This window comes from Centroberyx affinis, unplaced genomic scaffold (assembly GCF_046629955.1).
Source record: "Centroberyx affinis isolate AG114_WGS23_722 - 3 ecotype Tasmania unplaced genomic scaffold, CSIRO-AGI_Caff_v1 ptg006980l_1, whole genome shotgun sequence".
In the NCBI taxonomy this organism is placed as follows: Eukaryota; Metazoa; Chordata; class Actinopteri; order Beryciformes; family Berycidae; genus Centroberyx; species Centroberyx affinis.
In genome coordinates this window covers 35001-51315 of record NW_027283536.1, presented here as the reverse complement: position 1 = coordinate 51315, position 16315 = coordinate 35001, and the positions used below count along the sequence as shown (strand labels likewise).

The 16315-nt window shown below is 41.8% G+C and overlaps 1 protein-coding gene across 1 annotated transcript in view; it reads left to right on the top strand.

The window, feature by feature from the left end:
• The window catches only part of LOC139639229 (cell adhesion molecule CEACAM5), a 65911-nt gene that overhangs the window by 20470 nt on the left and 29126 nt on the right, over positions 1-16315 (top strand). The window contains exons 3-5 of the mRNA XM_071513310.1: positions 7689-7852; positions 8118-8250; positions 12761-13021. Of these exons, the coding sequence (XP_071369411.1) occupies positions 7689-7852; positions 8118-8250; positions 12761-13021 (558 nt within the window). The remainder of the gene's footprint in view (positions 1-7688; positions 7853-8117; positions 8251-12760; positions 13022-16315) is intronic.

Here is a 16315-nt window from a genome sequence, read left to right as displayed (position 1 = left end):
ACACTGTATTGGCTTTTATATACCAAAATGTTTTTATCTGTTTTCTTTTAAAACCTGATGATTTTATGACTTGTCTGTTATTTTTATTTTGCTGCCTAAAGCAACGTGGTTTTGTAACGTGGATTTTGAAAAGTGCTCTATAAATAAAGATTATTGTTATTATGTGTTGATGACATATCTGTACAGCTGATGCCGATTTGCACTGCTTGTCCATCTAATCCAAAGGTGTCCGATGATCACAGTTCTTCCATACACAGTAATGGAGGGAGAGCAGGATCGATGCAGCAAATATATCGATGAGCAACTTTAAGATGTCATCTGGTGACTTTTTTGAGCGGCCAATAGCTACTTTCCTTGGAAGAGAGTTGGCAACACAGCTCGGAGATAAAAGTCATATTATTAACTTATCGCCCCTGTAATAAGAAAGATATGCTTTCTATTACTTTGAAGATGCCGTGACTTCTGATTCCAAGAAAGAAAGAACGTCACACCAAACTCCATTCAGGAATCTGTCACATTTAACGTGTTCTCGATTATCAGCATAAAATCTGACTGGAGATCTTTTCTGAATCATCTGGAGCCACCGTTCAGTTTGACACACAGATGATCCACCAAAGATATTTTCCTCTCTCTGTGTATTTTTCCACATGTCCACTGGGTGTCAGCAGCGTCCTGCTGATCAACATTTGGCAACAGCACTCGAAGGGGGATTCAGTATTTCCCAATATGTTTATAAAGAAAAAAAAGAATGTATGAATGACAGATTTGAAGCAGGTGATTTCAAAACGACCTTTGACCTTCGTGTAGGAATTTTAGTAATTCGCTCAAAAATTACTCGCACCCATTACCTACGTGTGCTTCCATGCGTGTGTGTGTGTGTGTGTGTGCTTCCATGCGTGCATGCGTAGGTGTGTGTGTGTGTGTGTGTGTGTGGAGGAAGGGGCGGGAGAGGATGAGTGTGCGTGTGTGGGGTGTGTGTGTGTGTGTGTGTGAGAGAGAGAGAGAGAAAGAGAGAGAGAATTTGTGTGTGCATGTGTATATGTGTGTGTGTGTGTGTGTGTGTGAGAGAGAGAGAGAATTTGTGTGTGCATGTATATGTGTGTATATGTGTGTGTGTGTGTGTGAGAGAGAGAGAGAGAGAGAGAGAGAGAGAGAGAGAGAGCATGTATGTGAATGGGTATGAGTGAGAGGTGTGTATTGTGTGGGAGGGAGGGAGAGAGAGAGAGAGAGAGAGAGTCTGTGTGTGTGTGTGTGTGTGTGTGTGTGTGTGTGTGTGTGTGTGTGTGTGCTCACCTTGCCTGGGTGTGTCTTGCTAAAAGCAGCAGGTAGTGGCGCATTTTTCTCTGTCGCCTGCTGGGAAGACTTGAACCGTCCTGATGGATCTGCTGAACATGAAGTCGCTTCTGTTTCTCCTCTCTCTTATTGGTAAAACTGAAAACTTTACAATTTTGTGATTTATCTACAGATTGAACAGGGATGTTTGTGCGAAGTTTGTGGTGTTTTGCTGTGTGTCTCTTAATTTGTTCATGGAAAATTTGTCCTGCAGGTTGCCCCGTGGGGCGTTTTCTGTTTATTTAATGTTACATTCAAACTAAAATAACGTAAAATATATTCTGTGGGAACTAGAATAGCTCTAAGAGGAACTTAAGAATAATTTGGGACTTAAACTGTTTATGTGGTTCTCAGTAGTGACTTTATAGTAGCCTACTCTATGGTGTTTATTTTTGTTATTTCCTATAGTATCGCTATAATATTCCTATAGTTTTGTATAGTATCCTTGTAGAGGTTATTATAGGATCACTATTTTTTTTTTTTTTTTTTTAATCAAATCAAAACCAGCCATAGAAGGATGTGGAAGGCGGCATAGCCAAACCTTTTTGACCCGTCAGTCATACCTGACTGGTAAAAATGAACCTTATTGAAACTGGTCTTCTTCATTTCAGGATGCTGTGCGGGGCAGGACGCCCTGCCGGAGGGTCCAGTGGACGCAGTTTTGGGGAGAAATGTGACTTTCAAAACCCAGATTAACCTCAAAGAGCCGTTCGTCGCCGTTGTCTGGTCTTTCAACGACGGGACTGAGCTGGTACCCATTGTTACCGTGACAGCGGGGGACAAGGTGGCCGACGAATACAAGGGAAGAGTGTCCGTGAACCGGACCAATGGATTCTTGACCCTCGGGCCCCTGGAGGCGAAGGACAGCGGGGATTATTCCATCAACGTGGTGACCGCTAGTGAAGGGACTAAGACTGGGAGACCAAGCTGCGAGTTCTGGGTGAGTCATTCATGTGGACAGCTCCGATATAAAGTTTAACTAATTGCCTCGCGCAGCTAGCTGCCTCCCGCCACGGTGTATTAAGGTTGTTGTCTAAAAATTGGGATTTTGTTGAAATAAGGGTTGCTTGTTGGATTATATGTATGCCGAATTGAACAGTGGCTGCTAATAATTCAGAAAAGGTCTTGAGTTGTATTGTTTGAAGTTTGTAGGCTTTACCGTTAAGCAAAGCCACATTAAATTGCCAGATATTTGAATGGAGTTGTGTTTGACGTTCTCAGCATAGTACAGGAGCACGTAACCGATGAAGGCAGTAGGCACACCTGTGACTGCCCGTTTAACAGTTAGTTTAGATATCAGTGCGCCAACTCACACCGCTGCTTAGCTTATATGTCGCTTAGCAACCACTACATTCAAGGACTATATTGCTTGGCGGAACAATAAGAGTTAATCATATTATTCTTTTCATTTATTATCGATTAAAATAAAAGATTTATTGAACATTTGCTTGTTAATACTTCACTAGGCTTGGCGCCTCTTGGCTGTTGTAAAAATCAGTGTAAACTAACGTTAGGCCTGCTGCAGGAGTGGCCTTTTGCTTCGGTTGAATGAGAAGTAGTTTACCTGAAGTAGGCTATGGTCGATGGGCCCACAGGTTATGTTTTGAATTTCGCCTCAACATTTCAGTTCCATGATTACAAAATGTTCCTCTTGCAATCAGTAGTCAGTGTAAGGAAGGCAGGCTAATGCTAGCCTAACCTGAATAGATAAGGGGGATTCACAAAAGTCAAGAACACAGTAGGCCTAAGGCAGCAGCAGTGCTTACGGTAGGCTATGTGCATTGATGTAACCTTGAAATCAACGGCAAATGGGCAAAACTCAGCAAAGTCTTTCTTAGGGCTGCTTAGGGTGTGGCTCTTGCTATGGTGGCGTGATGGTGGTGGTATGCGTGTGTGTGTGTGTGTGTGTGTGTGTTGGATGGGTGGATGGGGGAACCAAAGCTGTCTGTAATGCCGTGACGTCACTGACTTCACTGGGTGTTTTACAGCACAGTGTTGCTGGTTTTGCGCAACCTTAGGGCAACTTTAAAAAAAAAAAAAAAAACCTTTCAGATTCACACAAGCCTGCAGAACCGTAAATGTTTTTGGCAAAGACATCAAGCAATTCCCGAGTTGTTGCTAACAAAGGTGCCAAGATAATACTGAATGTCTCAATATTCTGTAGGCTATGTCCAAGGGTTAAATTTGGAGTGTGTGTTGGTAGTAGTATGATGTGTGTGTGTGTGTGTGTGAGACCTCTTTACCTCTGGCACATCAGTTCCTGCACATAAACAAGGCAAGATCGATCATCGACATGTAAAAGCAAGAAGCAGGGTAACCCCCCCCCCCCCCCCCCCATGCACACACACACACAGACACACAGACACACACACACACACACACACACACACACGCACACACACACACGGACATATCAGAGATTCTCTGGGACGTTGTCATGCTTGCTTGAGTTTGAAGTGAGTCACATGTCTCTCACTTTTAATTAAAAAAAAGGCAAGACAGGTCCTGTGTGTGGAGTCCTGATCTCTTCATACAGGGTCAATGACGAGATACGGCAAACATGCAGACAGTGCAGCGTTATTTTTTAAAAGTTTGCATACTCCGTGGGTGCTGTCACTCCCCAAAAACCGTCCACATGAAACATTTGCACCTGCCTGCTGCCAGAAATGGAATAATATATCCCGGCAAACATTTTGAAAACTCGTGTAAATATAAGGCCAAAACATCCATAGCTGCTACCTGCATCATTTTGTGAATTAAGGACCTAAATATCTTTCTTATATCAGTTCAAAACAGTTTCATATGCTTGTTAATTTTGTTGGTAACACTTTACAATAAGGGTACATACATAATTAATACATAATTAAGGGTTAGTTAATAAGTAATTAGTTAATTAGTTAATCAGCTAACCCTAGGGTTAGTTAATTACTAACCCTAAATATAATAGTCGTCTTTATAAACTATTAAATAATGTATAAATTAATACCTTAGTTAACATGAACACCATTAGTAAATTATTACACATTAGTTAACTGTTAATTAAGGGTTAGTTAATGCTTATTAAGCATTAACTAACCCTTAATTAATGTAACCTTATTGTAAAGTGTTACCATTTTGTTTGTTTTTGTGCTCGTTTGGGTTGACGTTAAACTTAGAAACTTTATTTTCCTCCAAGCACGGATTCGTTTTCACAGCTTTTCCACGGAAAACACTAACGAACTTAAGTAATACAGGATATTGGCGTTCGTTTCACAGCTTGTAAATGGAAAACTGAGTGGAAAAAACAGTAATACAAGACATCGGCACTTCTCAGCACACAGACATATTGACACTAAATACAGCGATGTTATTGAAGAGGACACAAAGCTCCTGCCCGAGCAAGCTCTTTTTTTTACTCTATCTGTTATCTGAATCTGAACTTGGCCGCCTCACATTCTGGGATGAACAGTGAGAAGTGAGAGGCCGACTGTCTTGTGTTTCCTCATTTACCGAGAGACTTTTAACGCCGCGTCACATCTGCTCTCAGATCAGATAAACGGCCGGTCGACTCTTCGTCCCCGAGGCCGGCTCGCTCTCGTGATGTCACTCGCTGCCCCGCAGATGAGCGCCTGTCCCTCCACTTCACGGTCAAATACTGTAACCGGCATCCTTAATCCCTCCTATCTTTGGACGGTTATTCTTTAAGCTTCATTTATCCAGGTGCACTCATTTGCATATGGGAGTCGCCCAGTAAAACCACAGTTTCGGTAAATTACTCTTTGTTTCTTTCTTTCTTTACTCTTCCTCTCCAAAAAATGGCTTCCTTTCTCCTCTTTTCCTCCATCAAGCTCCAAAGTATCCATTCATTCACTCATTCTGTCACTATTTCATTCATTCTTTTAATTCATTGCTCACTCCTCACTCTTGTTACCGTGGTCTGGTTCGACACTTTTTCACACCGCAATGCAAATAAACTCACTGTCCCTCTCTCTCTCTCTCTCTCTCTCTCTCTCTCTCTCCCTGCTGTCAGAACTGGTTACCACTCCTTTCACTTCCTTATATTGTTCCCACACACCTACCGTTGCCTCATCTTCAGTAAACAGCCCTGTACACTGTTAGGATCACGAGAACGAGTCCGGCAGGTCTAGTCGCCTGCGTTTTTTTTTCCCTTACTATTTTCATTCAACTCCATTCAAATGTTGCTTTTGAGAGGACAATCAGGTCTGTGTGAGGAGAAACCGGCCTCGGGCGGGCGGGCGGGCGGGTGGGTTATCAAAATTGCCGTGACTTTAATCGCGCTTCCATTCAGTGCGCGGCTCCTGTATTGTCGTGGGATTTCATCGACGAAATTAAAAGGGCGTTTTAACAAAGAAAACACTGTTTAGTCAACGAGGAAAAATCCACCCTGAAACACTTTAGCGCTGTTAAAACTGTAAATGGCGATGCACGTTGCATTCCTGGGTCCATTTTGTGGTTTGGTTTTGCTTTTTTTTCTTATTCTCAAAGATAACCGCCTAGATGTAGATGGCGTGATGTCACAATGAGATGTTTCCAGCAGCTACAACCGGAGTTTGATATTAGAAAATGTTTCAGGATGTAAAGCATCAGCGGTAAACGTCAGGTTTTGGTGTCAGTCCCTCAGAATCAAAGAGTGAGGGGCTTCTTCTTTCTAGAGCCGCCATTTTGGCACCAAGAGACGTTCAACAGTCATACAGGGAGAAATCCATCGTAGAAGAGGAGAGAGACCAATTTCTTCACCCACAGGAGCAGGAGAGAGACCAGAATGCAATGCGGCAGAGAGACATGCTGAGTTTTGAGTAAAGGGGGCGTGACAGGAAACGCTCGCTCTCTCGCTCTTACGATGCTATCTCTTTGGCGATCGTTATCGCTCTCTTCACCTACACATAAAACCCACAGCTAAATTTGTATTTAACCTTTATTTTACCAGGTAGTCACATGAGATCAATGATCTCTTTTTTTCAAGCAAGACCTGGCCAAAATGGCAGCATTTAAAAAACAAACATACAAGACACAAACACAGGCAAGAACATAGAAGGCAAAGTGGCGCAAGGGGATAAATTTGAGCTGGAGTGGACAAGATTGAATGGGACTGGAGGGGGAGATTGGAGGGTAGGGTAAAAAAGATAGGGTAATAAGGGAGGAGGGGGGAGAGAAGGTCAAATATAACAAGTCCACATCACTTCTCTGGGGGTTGTTGAAAGGCATTCTGGGAAACGTAGGAAATCACTAACTGCAGTAGAAGTAGATGAGGCAAACTGAGGGAAAGTGGGTACAACAGAAAGGTAAATTACATCACTTCATCACAAAATTGTATCTGAGGGTGGATTGTTTTAAGCGCCTTACAGCAGTGGTTCCCAAATTGGGGTCGGGGGACCCACAGGGGTACTTGAGGGAAATTTCAGGGGGGTCCCCAAAATGAGCAGTAGTTTAATTTCACTATTATTTCACTCCCTAGAGTTTAGCACAATGCGAGTAAGCATAAGGACGATTTTCCCTCGTAGGTTTCACTCTCCATCCTACTGATATCACCTCACCTACAGTCTATACAGTTATATCTCTGCACCAAGTCATATTTAACACCAGTAATCTTCTCAGATAGGGTTCCCTATCTTAAAAGGTCCCATATTGTGGAAAACAGGATTCCCCTTGCCTCTTTACTTGCCTCTTTACTTATTCTAAAGGAGTTGGATGGTCTATCTAAACATGGTGAAAGTATCAAAACGCACGGTCGCCAACTAAATCCACACAATCCATATTAGAAAAGCGAGCCTCTAAACGAGCCGTTTGGACTTCTGTAACTTTGTGGCGTCACAAAGGTTCGCTCATTATCATTTTTGTAAGAAATAATAGACTAACAAAGCGGTTGAGCAGTTGTCATTGTTTATTACCAGAGAGTTTTCCCTACCTGTAGCCGCCGGGCCGCGGCGTCTCACGTTTCACTCTTGAAACGGTTAGCCAATCGGAACAGAGGGGTCGTTAATATTAATGAGCCTCAAAGACACGCCGACAGAAACAGCCTGTCCTTGGTAAGGCTCAGAGAGATGCTGGAAACTGAACGTGTCAAAATGGATTGAAAGTGTTTTTGGTTCATGACACCACACACACAGCTTTGAATGGACCTCAAGACACAAAATAAAACACTGGAGAGTGGAGAATATGGGACCTTTAAAACTTGTTAAATGGGGTCCATAGTCAAATGGTGATCTATTTGCGGGGTCTCTGACATGAAAACGTTTGGGAAGCCCTGCCTTACAGTACAGTGAGTGGGACTGGAGCTGCTAACCCTGCCAGTGTCATACAGGTTTAAACTTGGCTTCACCAGTCTGACCAGTCTCCTCCTCTCTCTTTCTCTCCAGAGCCGGTGTCCGCCTTGACCATCACGTCCAGCTTGTCCGAGGCCATCGAGCACAACAGCACCGTGGTTCTCACCTGTTCCGCCAAGGGATCCTTCCTCAGGTTCTCCTGGACCAACGGCACGGCGCCCATAGTGGCCGACGGCAAGAGACTGACGCTGACTGAGGTGAGGTTTCACCTGTTTCTGCTCGCTGTAACACCTGCACCTCAGCTATAAGTGACGTTTGTTAAATTGTATTGGATTGGTGGAGTAGAGCGGATTTCATTGTTTGGCTGATTATGTGCAGGTTAAATTTCCTCATCAGTAATCAAGCTTTTCATTCACTGATTCATTCATCTTTTGGTTCATTCATTCAGTCAATCCTTCATTCATTTATTTGCTCATTCATTTTTCATTATTCATTCCATTTACTCATTGAATTGAATTGCAGGACCAGGAGGCCAGCACCAGTAAACTGACTATCAATGAGGTCCTGAGGTCCGACCTGATGGGTCCCATCTACTGCATCGCCGCCAACAAGCTGGAGACGGAGAGGAGCGCCCCCTTCAACCTGTCTGTCAGCTGTGAGTACTGCACCTCTACTGTTGGTTTTAAAGGTTGTTTCAAGCAGTGATTCTCAACCGTTTTCATATCAAAGACCCCTTTAGTAGGCTACACATAAGGCCACAGACGCCCGTTTGATGAGTTTTTGTCTCTCAGACCCAAATCTGAGAATATTTGTATTGTTAGACATGATTTTGTCTAGAATTCCATGACAAAACAGTCATTCGTCTACATTCTCTAATTGTGTTAACTTCTTGTAAATTAAATAATAGTGAAGTTTAACAATTCATCAATTTGCTGGGGATCCCCTGGAACTCCCTGAAGGACCCCTGGTGGTCCCTGGACCCCACGTTGAGAACCACCGGTTTAAAGTAAAACACTGTGACGTTTTTGACGTTTTCAAACAGAAAAAGAAGAACTGGGTAGTTAGCATGAGCAGTGATAGCCACCATGGCTGAACAGGCAAAGAAAAGAGAAACTCAAACTGCATCGACAGAAAATCCAAGCTCCGCCCACACTGTGTGATTGACAGGTGATCTGTGGGAAGAGCAGTGCAGAAGCACCACAGTGATGGAGACTAAATAAAATAAAAAAAACAATTAGATTACCACTTTAAACGAGACAAAAAACCCTTTTTGGCTGTTTTACAGAAGGTGGAACACACACATAACGTTTCACATTTGCTGTCAAAACTATTTTTATTCAGTTAATCCACACTGACGACCGTTAAGCAGTCATTTGCTTACTCATTCATTCATTCATTCATTCATTTATTAGTGCTTACATTACTGCATTACCACTGAGCCTTGCCTTGCAGTGTTGAACTGAATGAACTCCACACCCTCCGGACAACAAAGGGAGTCAAAACTGAGTCAGTTGCTGTCACTCTCTCACACCCCAAAAAGGCATTTGACAAGCGTTCATTTACTTTTTCTTACTTGGCTTTATATGATCAGTTACAGTGGTGGAAACAGTACTAGAATGTCCTACTCAAGTAGAAATATTGCTATTTTGCTGATTAAGTAGAAGTAAAAGTACTGGTGTAAAAATCTACTTCAGTAAAAAAGTGTCTCAATTAAAAGTTCCTTTTTAGAAAAGAGAACGTTGTTAGCCGTCAGATTCCTCTTCTCACTGTGAATGGATCCACAGTTTGTCAAGTTTACGTTGATCAAGTTTCTGCTGCTGATGGAGAGACACAAAATCTTTAAAATAATACTAGTATACAAGAACACAAAAAAAGCTGCTCAATTACAGTAAAAAGAGTAATGAATATAATTAGCTACTTCCACCCTTGGTCATTTATGAGACTGAAACCTGCTCCTATCCCTAAAATTCCTGAAATGGGAGTATAAGCATGCTTCACTCTTGGAAACTTATTCTTTTTCTGATCTGGCAGCAGTGACACGCAGTTTAGATTGTGGGCTGCGAGGCTTTGTGTTTTGGCCCGGGCGCTCCCTCCCTTCCTCCCTCCCCAACTGAACCATACTGTGTACACACTCCTGTCCATGACTAACCCGAAAGGCAGTGAAATCACACTGCTAACCCCCGCTTAACCTCACACAGCCTGTCGTTATTAATCATCAACTTAACCGGTTCGGGTTGGAGAGTTTTAATTGGTCAGACTGTATGATAAGGCTGTATAAAAGCACTAAGCTGTACAGTATGGGCTTTATATTTGACATAATACACAACTGACACTCGCACCCAGAGCCACCCACACTGAGGATGTGCTTGGAGTCACAGTGAAGCGGCACTTTGACAGCATTGTTCTTCTATAATTTGAAGTATTTGTGGTCGAAACAGGATGTTGGGGGCGGGACTTAACGAGGGAAGAGATCATTCAAATGTGTAACCCAATGGGATTTCAGCTAGGGAGAGAGAGGCAGTTTTATTTGATGGGAGGGGCAGGATTCTTCAAAAATCTGGGATGGTATTACTGGTTTACGCCTACTGGTACAGCATGAGGTCACCACTAAAAAGAAAAAAGAAAAGTAAAAATAGTAGTATTTTGATATAAAAATACAAGAAAATATATATTTCTTGGCATTTATTGTTAAATAGGCCTATATTAATGACATGGAAACTTTGCTAACAAGTTGAAAAAGTCATTTTTTATTTCACTGACTAAATTCCTAGATTTCCAACATCACAGGGAAGGGAAACCTGCAGTCAATGTTACATTTTAATTCAGTGGTTTAATTGAGGAAGTCAATGCCCAAAGCAATCCACGTTTTCTGTAAAGGTGCCACAATAAGTTTTCTCCCAAACTGTCAAATGCACAACACAGGCTCTGATTTAACTGTCCCTTCTGCCAAAAAACTGTGTTGCACAAAATCCTTTGGATGTTACCCCAAAACATAGATATCAGTATCTTCAGAGTTAAGCTCCAAGTTCCTCTGCAGATCTGGAGAAGCAGGAAAAGCCTAGAAGAAGAATGAGAAGATTTGTCGGTCTTGAAAAGTTTGGATTAAGGCGATACGGACAAAATTAACATCACAATAATCATAAGAAACAATTTCCATATCGATATATAACAATATCTTCTAACGTGCAAAATCACATGTTAAATAATCAAATTGATGTTCATTGCAATGAATTGCATTAAATTAGTATGCACAGAATTGTGTATCACAATAGCTCAATTACATAATTTCTTTCTATTGAAAGACAACAAACGATAATATTGAGTTATTTGGGAATAGTCTAAATTCTGTAAAGTATGGGGAAGTACTGGTTCTTTATTGTTTTGTTATGTTTTTGTTTTGATTCAGTTTCCCTTTTTAAATCACTTCTTAAAACCCATTTATTTAAACAGGCATTTTATTAATGTTCATTTTACTGGGTTTTATCATTTTACTTTCATGTTCCCATAGACTGTCGCACTACTCGTCTGCACTTTATGTCCTGTGCGTTTTTTCTGTTATTCTGTTTGTTTGGTTGTCTCTTGCCTCGTTTTATTTATTTGTTTGCTTGTTTGTTTGTTTTTTAACCTGCCTATTGTTTTATTTCCTGTTGTAAAGCACTTTGTAACTCTTGTTTTGAAAAGTGCTATATAAATAAAGTGTTACTTGGTTGCAGCTTCATGTTTTATGCAGAAGTAGGTCCGCTGCCACGTCACATATTTTGATATTTGTTGATCTTTAGTGGTGATTTTGCCCATATTGTCATTCTGCCCCCTCACTGTCAATCCACATCCTGTTGAGCACAAACCAAAGTCTTCAAATGGCAGGTTCAGTGAAGTATGGAGGAGTTTCAGAAAGTGTCAGCTGTGTTTGAACTGTGTGCGAGTGTCAGAGCGGGCGACCGCCCCGGTCCGGCCGCGGCTGGGCGGACGCGGCTGGGCGGACGCCAGCTGGCAGGAAACACCGGAGCGATTAGATCTTCATCTCACCGCCACCCGTTTGACTGGAACACACGGGTGTGGCTTCGACCAATCACAGTTTCACCCGAGACTTGCAGTAACTCTGCCGGGGCTCTTCAGATTCACACTGCTCTCTCTCTCTCTTTCTGAAGGACTAATTCACAGTAACTGAGTTGAACCATGTGCTGGTGATGAAGTGACATTAACCCTAACTGAAAGATATATGACCAACAACAATGTGACTTTTTATAAGGGATCATGGCAAAAATGGACAAGGATTCAGTGTTTCCCCCCCAGAATTTTCTTCTTGTCAGGGTGTAAAAGTCTCTGAAACAGCATTTAGAGCAGTGGTTCTCAACGTTGGGTCCAGGGACCACCAGTGGTCCTTGAGGGGGTTCCAGGGGGTCCCCAGCAAACTGATGAATTCTTATGATTATTTAATTTACAAGAAGTTAACACAATTAGAGAATGTAGAAGAATGACTGTTTTGATCATAGTTTCTCTGTTATCTCTCTACCTACAGTACAGATAGTCATGGGACTCTGGACAAAATCATATCTGACAATAAAAATATTCTCAGATTTGGGTCCGAGAGACAAAATCTCATCAAATGGGGGTCCGTGGTAGACTAAATTATGGGTCCTTGATATGAAAAAGGTTGAGAATCACTGATTTAGTGCATCATGGGACACTAAAACTCTCCACTGAAACCAATGAAACTCTTTTAGTGTTAGCGGCTCTTTAAGGCTGAGAGACACCACACCTATTCAATGGTAGGGAAACTCTGGGAGACATTACTGCCTTAAGAAAAACATTAAGAAACTTTAAATTAATAAAAACAAATGCGCAAAGAAAATACTATTTCATTGCAGGTTTTACAGTCTGTTTTTTATGTAGGAACGACACTGACTAGTCCATATCCAGTATTTAATAAAAGGCCAATATTGGGCTGATATATCAGCAAACTGACACATTGGTCTAAGCTCAGAGAGTAAAAGGAGAAGGAGAGAAGAAATGAGGAATTTGCAGGATTGACGCAAAATATATTGAATGATAAAAAAAAGACCAAAATTTTGTCCTAAATCAAACAGGTGTATGATGAGTTTGAATAGGCTTCATTCATTTTTCGTGTTCAGTGTGGAAAAACCTCGAACCTTTTCTCTCCCCAGATGGACCAGACTGGACCATCATCACTCCTCCTCCCATGTTCGTCAAGATGGGCTCCAACCTCACCTTGCCCTGCTCCTCCGTGTCCACCCCGCCCGCCACGCTCACCTGGTACCACGACGGGGCGATGGTGAAGTCTGCGGACGGGGTTCTGACTCTGAGCGACATCCAGGTGGCGCAAAGTGGAAAATATCACTGCGTCGCCTTCAACCCCAAGACCCTGCGCTACGTCTCCTCTGTGGAGGTCCCCGTCACCGTGCTGGGTGAGCTTCCCCCGTCACTCACACACACTCTGCATGCATGAAGAAAAATTATTGATTAACCTAGCAATTAGGGCTGGGCAATATAGCGATATTATATTGATATCGTGATATGAGACTAGATATCGTCTTAGATTTTGGATAACGTAATGTGGTGATATGGCATAAGTGTTGTCTTTTCCTGGTTTTAAAGGCTGCATTACAGTAAAGTGATGTCATTTTCTGAACTTACCAGACTGTTCTAGCTGTTCTATTATTTGCCTTTACCCACTTAGTCATTATATCCACATTACTGATGATTATTTATCAAAAATCTCATTGTGTAAATATTTTGTGAAAGCACCAATAGTCATCCCTACAATATTGTCGCAATATCGATATTGAGGTATTTGGTCAAAAATATTGTGATATTTGATTTTGTCCATATCGCCCAGCCCTACTAGCAATTATTTTTTTGATGACTCATTTTGTCTATAAAATGGCAAAAATAAGGACAAATGCCCATCAAAAGTTACCAGAACCCAAAGTGATTCTTCAGATGTCTTCCTTAGTCTCACCCCAAAAGGATTCATTTTATAATGATTTGAAGCGGAGTAAAGCAGCAAATCTTAGCAGCTATGAAGCTGTAACCAGCAAATGTTTGGTATTTTTACTCAGTAAGAGACTAAAACACTTAATCGATTATCAAAATTCCGATCGATTAATTTTCTGCTAATCGACTAATCGTTTCGCCGTTCGTTCCCAAAGTGTCGGTTTGTTGGTTTTCATCACCAAAATTTGAGTTGCAGTCAGAGTTTCCACTTGGTAGCAGCGCTATGCTTTAGTTTACAGAAAAATACAAGTGAATATTACAAGTGAATATTAGATCTATCTATCTAAAATCCGGCTATGACATATAGATGTGATCCTATGTGGGATTTTACATCTCAACAGCTCGATTAAACACACAAAAAATAATCCCATAATCTAAAAATAGTTCAGAATCGGACAGAAACAAAGTCCCTTGAAGAGAAATCGGTTCACTCGGGCTCCATCTTGGTAACGCCCACCTAGGCAGCAAGTTCCTGACTACCAAGACAAGACTCCTATCTCTTTGAATGGGGAGTCGTCTGTATCTAAAGCTCTGACATACAAACAGTCATTTACATTACACCGTCGTCACAGAAGAACCTATTTTTTTTCGGCTTAGCGTTGCTTGTGCTTGACGAAACGGTAAAATCACGATTCATGAATGCAGTCCTCAGTATGAGGGAATATCGTGATATTAAAATATTATTTCAGATTATTGGGCGCAAGTGGGTGATGTTTGCATCAGTTACGCGTAAATAACAAAGTTTGGCGGCTGCGTAAACCTGAAAGTCTTTTCTTTATGATTTAGGAGCCTCGATTGACCACTTTCGCTGACGACACGTCTCACTTTGTCGGTGCCGCCATCTTTAGCGTTACGAATTTTCCCATTCAAAACTGCTAGAGCGCCCTGCCTCCTCTATACTGTCTCTGGCAGAAACCCATAATTCCCCGGCACACCGCCATATTTGACCATAAATACAGTGAGAGGGGAAAAAAAACAGACTGAAACTGTTTTCTTTGTCTGCATGCCCGCTAGGTGTGAAACTGTTGCATGGACACACACATTAGTCATAGTCGCTCATGACACATACAGCGCAGGTTATAAACCCTGTGGTGACCCACTGCAAATATATTACAGTTCTTGTGCATTCCTTCCTCCTAGGTGTTTAAACATTGCGTAAGGCAAACCGAGAACAGCTCTGCAAAAGGGTTCATGTCCTGTGGAGTGTGTAATTACTACCAGGAGATTTTGGAGGGGGAGGAGGATGTTGTTTTCAAGTTGGCGGCAGACTACCATTTTGTGTGTGTGTGTGTGTGTGTGTGTGTGTGTGTGTGTGTGTGTGTGTAAATCCAAAACCTGCTTGGTTGGAGTATGGTCTTTCAGTATGCCCTGAAGTCTTGGGAATCTTGTTTTTTTCTCTGTGTATGATAGAGAGGAAGAGAGAGAGGGAGAGAGACATATACATTTTGCATTTTATATATAAAATTCTAGACATTTGGCAGATTTTCTTATCTTATTAGTAACCCATAGATTACTGTTTGTCTGTTTTTTTGAGGATTTCTCAAAAGTGAATAAATGAATTTGCACGAAATTTGGTGGAAAGTTTGTTCATGGGCCAAAGAAGAAGTGATTAACTTTTCACACCGATTGGCCAAGCGGGGCGTGGCAGTGGGCGTGGCTTCTCACTAAAAGGCATATTCCGAGCTGATTCACATAACATCATCAAACTTTGTGGCCAATCAGCAGACAGAAGAAGAGGCAAACCCTCCATTATTGGACCAATCAAACAACATGGAGGCACTGGAGAGCTCATTTCCAGTTTAGACAGAACCAACCTGCCAATTTCTCCAAAACTCGGTCCAGTGGTAGAAGGGCAGCACTATGGAAACTGGACAGATAGAGAGCTGATTGGCCATGTGGTGTTGAGATAATTGGCTAAAATGCTTAAAAGTTGCATTTCAGGTCCAGTCAGGAAAATGTGAAACAAGTTGGTAATGGGGCATGGAAGAAATTAACTTTTGGTGAAAATCCGACATGTTGAACTGGCATATACTGGCAATTACATAGCTGTCTAGTTTGTAGCTGGGTCATCATGGAGATATGGCTAAATCTCTAACAACCAGACTAGAAACAGAGAGCAGCTGAGTCAGCTTGTTGTGGTGTGGCTGTAGATCCATTCAGTAACGTTCTCAGTAAAAGTGAATGGTGTGATAAGGTGGATTTGTTTCCAAATGTAGGTTACTGTGACACAGTAAACTGTCTTGTCTTTAGCCCTAGTCTCTACTCCAAAACATGAGGAGTTGTAGCTTGAGAAGAGTCAGCTCAGTTAACCTGAACAAACTGTTAGCTAGCTAACTAGCCAGCAGGGCTAATTTCACAAATTAACCAATGTTAATGTTGACATGTAACTACTAGCCTCCAAGCTAGCATCTACTACATACATTAGCTATAGCAAAAATCAGATGTGTTTACAACAAGACAGCTAGTTTAGCAGATAGCATTATTCGCCAGCTAACAAGCTAACATGACTTAAACACAAAATCAAATATATCAGTTGAAAAAAGATCAGTTCCCAGCTAAAAACAGCACAGAAATTAACCATGCCTATTGAATTCTGTTGAGACGGACAAGTTGTAAGTTTAGAAACACAATCAGAATCACCTCCAACATGGCCGCCACAGGGTGTGTTACATCACCTGAAAGCCTTCTAAGGAGTGCAAGAGTCA